Source organism: Aythya fuligula, chromosome 16 (genome assembly GCF_009819795.1).
Source record: "Aythya fuligula isolate bAytFul2 chromosome 16, bAytFul2.pri, whole genome shotgun sequence".
Taxonomy (NCBI): Eukaryota; Metazoa; Chordata; class Aves; order Anseriformes; family Anatidae; genus Aythya; species Aythya fuligula.
Window position 1 is genome coordinate 10,792,729 of NC_045574.1, and position 6,576 is coordinate 10,799,304.

The 6,576-nt window shown below is 44.2% G+C and overlaps 1 protein-coding gene across 1 annotated transcript; it reads right to left on the reverse strand.

Annotated features, from left to right (window-relative positions):
• Positions 1-2,628: 2,628 nt before the first annotated feature.
• Positions 2,629-6,159, reverse strand: ANKRD60 (ankyrin repeat domain 60). Its single transcript, XM_032198529.1, has 4 exons — positions 5,985-6,159; positions 5,095-5,243; positions 3,422-3,587; positions 2,629-2,912 (listed from the first exon to the last, which is right to left on the reverse strand). Exons 1-4 carry the CDS (start codon positions 6,157-6,159, stop codon positions 2,629-2,631), a joined length of 774 nt encoding a protein of 257 aa, XP_032054420.1.
• Between the last annotated feature and the right edge of the window lie 417 nt (positions 6,160-6,576).

Sequence of the window (6,576 nt, forward strand, 5' to 3'; positions counted from 1 at the left end):
CCGGACCAAGAGCTACACAATGCATTCTGATTTCTGGTCTCACTATCCCAGCAGTTCCCTTCAGTATAAATACCTTTTATTTTTATTATTTTAAATCTCCCAAGCATGCTATCTTAGGTAATGAGTAATATTATCTCTTGCATGCTTTTTTGTTGTTGGCTCTGCCCTACACTGCCAGCCCTCTCAGGAGGAGGAACTCTCATTTCCCCTGGCTAATTCAGGGGTCTCACATAGCTTGAATTCACCTTTCTTGAATAAGAACTGCATGCACTGCTCCAGTGCTGGACTCACCCAGCCATTCACTCTCTTCTAACTTGCCCCAGTACAGTTTTGGACTGGTGCATTCCCATTTCCCAGACACAATGCACTGGTGACTTCTGTTCTGTTCTTTCCAAAGGGTGAGTCTCCAGCTACCAGTAAAAAATACTTGCTATTTGTCCCTCACTACGTGCTCATATACTACACAATTTTCTACCATTTCTGGCATCCTTCTCCTGAGGTCACCCAGTTCTCTCTGTCTGACACTGTGTCTGTTTTTTCCTAGAATTATGCGGCATGCTGCATTATGTCTAAAAGCAACTACAAAACCTCTCCCCATTTCTAGAAGCTTGGGTATGGATTACACAGTCTAGACAGACAACAGAAAAAAAGAATAAAGGATTTCTGTAGACTTTTCTCTATAATCCTGCTTGCAATATTCAAAGGCTCAGCAGAATACCAGAAACAGCATTGTTTGTATCTTGTCTGCTGGTTACCCCGATAGAAATTGTGATCTTGTCATTCTCCTAGGCAGTTATATATCAACCATCTATTTGAATCACATAGAATTATTAATCAACATAAGGCCTGTTTAAGTGAACTTCCTTCGGATGATCCCCTGCAAGTCTCCCCTCACACAGCAGGAAACCTCCGTTCGTTTGCTGCGATTGATGTCAGCACGTATAAGCATCACCACACGGCCTCCCACAGGAACTGCCTTCCAAAGCAGCACTTGGCACAGCCTGAAGCTCCCAACCTTGCTTTAGGACTTTATTAAAAGAAGGAATTAAAGGAAGCGGTCACGGGACTGAGCCTGCCGGAGTTCAAGCAGCACGTGGACAACGCTCTCGGACACACGGTCTGATTTTTGGGTGGTCCTTTGGTGACCCTGGAGCTGAATTCGATGATCCTTGTGGTTCGCTCCCAACTGGGATATTCTGTGCTATTTGTCATCTTAAACTTGAGAGCTGGACTGCGAACGGACGCCGAGCTGCAGGAGCAGTGGAGCAGCAGCGGGAGGCGCAGCCCCAGGTGCCCGGTGCCCGGGCTCCCTCTGTCGGCTGCTGCGGCGCTTTGGCTCTGCAGGCGCAGCGCGACTCCAGGCACGGTAAGAAGCAGCCACAGGTTTGCTTTCCCTCGCGGCTGCAGCCTTTTAAACTCAAGGAAAGCAATACCAACAAAAAAGCACAGCCACCACCCCAAAGCCCTTTTAGTTTACAAAAGAAAGCTGCAGTAAACGTGTATTTTTTTTTTCCCCAGATTGGTCTAGAAGTTGAATCTATGGTTTTCATTGCTCTGTCTCCATTCCTGGTTCAGTGTGTAGTCCAATGGCCGGGCACTGAAGTCAAAAAACAACAAAAAAACCTCTGACACAAAGAAACAAACAAACAAACAAAAAAAACCCTTACATTAGTTATTTATAGAGTCTCCGGGCTGTGCACTGGGCTTTGCAAGCAAAAAACTGAGTGGGCCAAGTTCTCACAAGTGCTTGTCCCACTGAGAACTGCCTCTTCTACGGTTAAGTGAAAGTCAAGTGCTGAGCTCTTCAGGAAAAAAAATAAAATAAAATAAATCCACCCAAGTCTCTCTAAGCAAAACAATGGAAACTGCTCAAGATGGAGCACTGAGACACTAATAAGCCCTCAAGAAACAGACCAGAAGCTCAGCTTCCTTCTACTCATCATAGAGACGTAACAAGACCATGAGGTCTATTTTTACTTAAGCATTTCAGGAACATGGGATACTTGAAAGCAGATGGACGGCAAGTCACTGACTTGAAGAAATCCCAGTCTTCAAGTTCCTGAGGCTTAATATGTTGGAGGTTCTAAGAAAGCACCAATTTTGACTCTGAGCAATCATAATTAGCCACTTCCATGCACATTAAGTTTGCCTGCACCCTCCCTCGGTAGACCAACTGCTCTATTTACAAAACCCTTAACTGATCTGCTAGAGGCAATAAAGCCAGTCAGGGCCAGAAGTGAATTAAAGATCTAGGGATTTCCAGTCCCCTGAAATACCCATTACACTACATCACTCTGGTCTGTTGCCAACTATTAGGAAATTACCCTAGCAAGAAGCACTCCAAAGAACTTGTAGACAGCCTTGAGCTCTCCTACAAGCTGTTATTAACCAAATGACCATTCTGGCCATGGAACAATTTTATAAAAAGTTAAGCTATAAATTAGGACCGTGTTTGCAAGCGTTGCTGTCAAGCTAGCTGTCATCTTCACTGCAGCATCACCAGTACATGACCCTATTTCATAACTAAACCCTACAAACCCCACCTAGTGACCTATCTTTGAAGCATGTGTCTTTGGGAAAGTCACTGTCCCTTGAGGCCTGCCAGAACCAAGTTATGCCATATGTATTTTAGGACGTGTGGCCAGACGTCTCCAGCATGGCCAGACTCTCAGAACTGGAGGGCAGCACAGCAGCAGCCGACTTCTTCTGCCACTTGAAGCGGATCATCGTGCGCTCGCTCTGCTGCTGGCCCCACAGGCGGGCGAGGCTCACTGCTGTTCGTCCCTCGCTATCCGGGTCGAGGGCTCGTGCTCCACAGCTAAGGAGCAGCTCAATGCAGTCACAGCGGCCCATGACAGCAGCTACATGAAGGGCGGTCCTTCCTAGCGGGGTTTTGGAATGCACATCTGCACCTGCAAAGAGACACGTAGTCCGAGTGTGACAAGGCTCACAAAAAGGAGGTAACTGATGGAAAGGACTGCCTGTCGTGCAAACGCAGATCTGAGGGAAAGGCAAGTTGCAAAGCATCAAAAAACTCAAGTGTCAGAGCTATAGAACTAGAGCTTGCAACTCTTGTATTTCTGAGCACTTCTATTATTTCTTAAAAAGCTGATAAAATATTGCATGGGAGTGATAAAAAACAAGCATGCCAATAAATGATACTCAAGGAGGGAAGTAAGAAAACATAACTCCTGTTTTGCATTATGAATTTACCTACTTTAAGAGCAAACTCATCACATCTAGCAAGAACAGTTTTCATTGTTTTAATGTTTACATTAGGATTGATGGGCTTAATACATTCCCTACCTCAAATACAGAATTTTACCCAATTAATCCCTATTTTATGATCTTGATGAGCAGAAAGGCATGGTATGCTATGCAGGTACAGCCAGAGAAGAATCATTCTATCTAACAACATTACCATGTCTCAGGAGAAACGTGGCAGTTCTAACATGACCTCTGTGGCTGGCAACAAACAGCGCCACAAAAGCTCGGTGCGCCACCCATTCCTTTTTCTGCTCTGGTCCCAGTATCTCTGCATACGGTGTGGTGCCAGCAAAATCCTCTGTAACTCCCAGATGGGCCAGCTGCAGAACAAACAGAAACCTTTTAGCCTCTTTCAGAAGTGTAACCTGATTCTTTATGAAGTCTTGTATCTGCACATCAGGTATGCTAGCACACGGCATAAATCATTCTATGATCACCTAAATAATACCTGCTTGTTTTGTATTAGAGAATCAAGATAAAGCAGAATAACATATAATGACATTTATTCACAGCCATCCCTTGGAACATTAATTTGGGTTTTCCTTTTCTATATAGATACTGAGCTCCACAAAATCTTATCAAAACCATGTCTTCACAGTCCCTGTCCCTCTCAAATTTATTGAAGACTGGCCAGGTTCCAAGCTTTTGGGGGAAGAACACAGACAGTATTGGCCATGTAAGCACAAGGTCCTTAGGATCTAAGCAAGACTTCAGGCCTTAATTCCAGCAGACAGCTCAGACTACTTCAGGACTTGGCCCTGTGTCGTATTCTTTCCCAGGAGGAGTTCTGTGATTTTTTTGTTTTGTTTAGAACTGATGTGTTTGGCTTTAAGGGATGCTGAGAGGCCTCTTCAGAACAATTTTCAGTTGCCTCATGCTGCTACGCTGCTGTTCTTCTTGAGAAGTCATTTCCACATTGGACTACATCTTCCACAGTGCACCATGGTTTCCTCATCTAGTAAATGGAAGCACATTGGTAGAGCAGCTGTACAGTTTTCTTTTTTTTTTATTCCAGTTGAAAGTCAGTGTCAAACTTTTTTTTTTTGTCTCCAATACATCTTTCATTTCAAAGGAGACTATTGTCTTTGTGGCACACCTTTCTGCTTCCTGCTCTACACTGAGTAGGAAGATTCTCTAATACACAGGGAACTCAAAACATGGAGAAAAAAGCAAAACTTCATCCAATAGCAAAATGCAAACCATTTGTGGCACGAGGCAGAACAGCTGCTTACCAACGAACCGCAACACTACACAACAGTTAACGATAGGAAGTGAAGAACCCTGTGGTATCCATTTGCAATGGTTGGGGGAATGCAGAGGAACAGAATGTAATTAGCCAAGCTGGAATTTGGCCAGGGCAACAGAGATAATGGTTCTTTATGAAAGGCACCAAAGGATATTTCATGATCACATCTGTTCAGGCCTGAAGGTTTACAGTACAAATCAGAGTACCTTGTGTTTCTGCTGAGACAACGTTTCAGTCCTAAATCGAGAAAGCAGCATGCCCTCTATAAAAGCACCACAGAAACGATTCATTCCACGCACACAGAAAAAAAAAGCTGTCTTACTAATCAGACTTGACAGTATTACAAAATCAAGGTCTGTAAGCTTGCAGCAGGTGAAGTGCAAGAAATGCAGAATGGCTCCTGATCCTTGATTTTCACTGTTCACTGTTACAAGAAGCACACGTAACCTACTTAATTTTTGTCTCTTCCGTTAAAGACTTCCCCGCTATTTTCTCTATGAACTCTTCCTTTATAAAAGCACGTAAGCCCTTCAGCAACGTGCTTTCAGCATTTCTGCAGACAGCACACCCCACACGTTCACCAAAGTAACGGAGTCAACCTTCACAATGTCTCCTTTTGCAGCAGCTGCTACAAGATGCCCCCAGCCATCTTGTCTCCAGATGCGCATCGTAATTGTTCCACCACGGATAATATCATTGTCCTTAAATGTAGAATCATCTAGCAGATCCACTGTAGGGAGTAACACAATAAAAGTCAGTCAACATATCCTCAGAGAAGATGACGATGACCATCTTAAAGAAAAAAAAGTGACAATTCTTTTTAACAATGTCCATGTTCTCTGATTTTGCTGTCATAACGCATCAAGGACACCTTAGGTCCCACTGTACTAGAACTATGAAAACAGACATCCTCCCAGCCTGGAAAAGGCTAGAGTATAGCGCTGTTGGGATAATAGGGTCATAATGCACAGACAGCTATAGTTAACACGTTAAGTACCAAAACCATAGGAGAAAATATCCCTGCACACAGGGTGTCTCTATTCTAAAATAAGCTTTCTGCTTGCAACTTCCCCACTTGCAACCTCCAAAACCAAGTTCTCCAACACCATGCAGTCTCTGATGCAGTGGGCACAAACACTGTTCCACACAACTCCAACTGTGAAGTTAGCCAGAGCCTTGCTAGAGCTATGCCACGCTGAGGTCAGCCAGGTACTGGCATTGGCTACCGACAAGGCTAAGCAGGAATTTAGAGGTCAGTTTTTGCAATTCCTAATCTAAGAAGACCCTGTTAGTTAGACTATTACCCCTCAGCAGTAGGAAGCAAAGTGAAGTCAAGAGCTGAATTCCAACTGCAGTACAGCAAAAAGGAGGAAAAAACTCCAACCCTCACCCAGGGTTACACACAGGTGTAACTAGCAGGTAGAGACACAATGAAAAACCTCCACAAACCCCAGAGGTTACACGTTCTCACTTTCATCCAGGTATTGAAGCCGCTGGAAATGAAGGGGGATCCCAGTCAGTAATTCTAAATGGGACTTAAGCTTCTTCAGAGTCAAGTCATTCTGGCACTGAGGCAGGGAAAACATTTCATTAGTTTCTGCCAGACAAAGGCGGACACCGAAAGTCCTTGGAGGCAAGGAAGACATGGTCATCAAGTGGTTTGTGACTAGAAGTTTATAAGACTTCCCTCTTACAAAAAGCTTGCTGTCGTTACAAGGACAGAGTCTACATCCAGTCGTGATCCCTCTCTTCCCTGGACACTCCCCTTATCATCAGAACCCTCCATGCCATTGAGGGTAGACCCCTGTACACCATTAGCACTGTACAGTATCCAGGCAGCACCAAGTGACATCACAGAAGAACAACCTGCCTGTGTGATGGAAGAGCCTGTATGAACACAGCCAGGAACATGACAAAGTAATGCACCAGGATTATTACAGAGGATTTGTTCTTGACCACTTCTTGATTTTCACTAGGATGACACAAGCTTATGTAGAATCACAGAATCATTTAGGTTAGAAAAGCCCCGCAAGATGATCAAATCCAACCGTCACCTACCACTA

Excerpts from the sequence above, each read along its gene's own strand:
- ANKRD60 (XM_032198529.1), bottom strand. The coding sequence starts at position 6,159 with ATGTCTTCCTTGCCTCCAAGGACTTTCGGTGTCCGCCTTTGTCTGGCA. Across the intron at positions 5,244-5,984 it reads GCTTCAATACCTGGATGAAA|TGGATCTGCTAGATGATTCT; the intron begins GTGAGAACGTGT and ends TACTCCCTACAG. Across the intron at positions 2,913-3,421 it reads CACGTTTCTCCTGAGACATG|GTGCAGATGTGCATTCCAAA; the intron begins GTAATGTTGTTA and ends GTCTCTTTGCAG.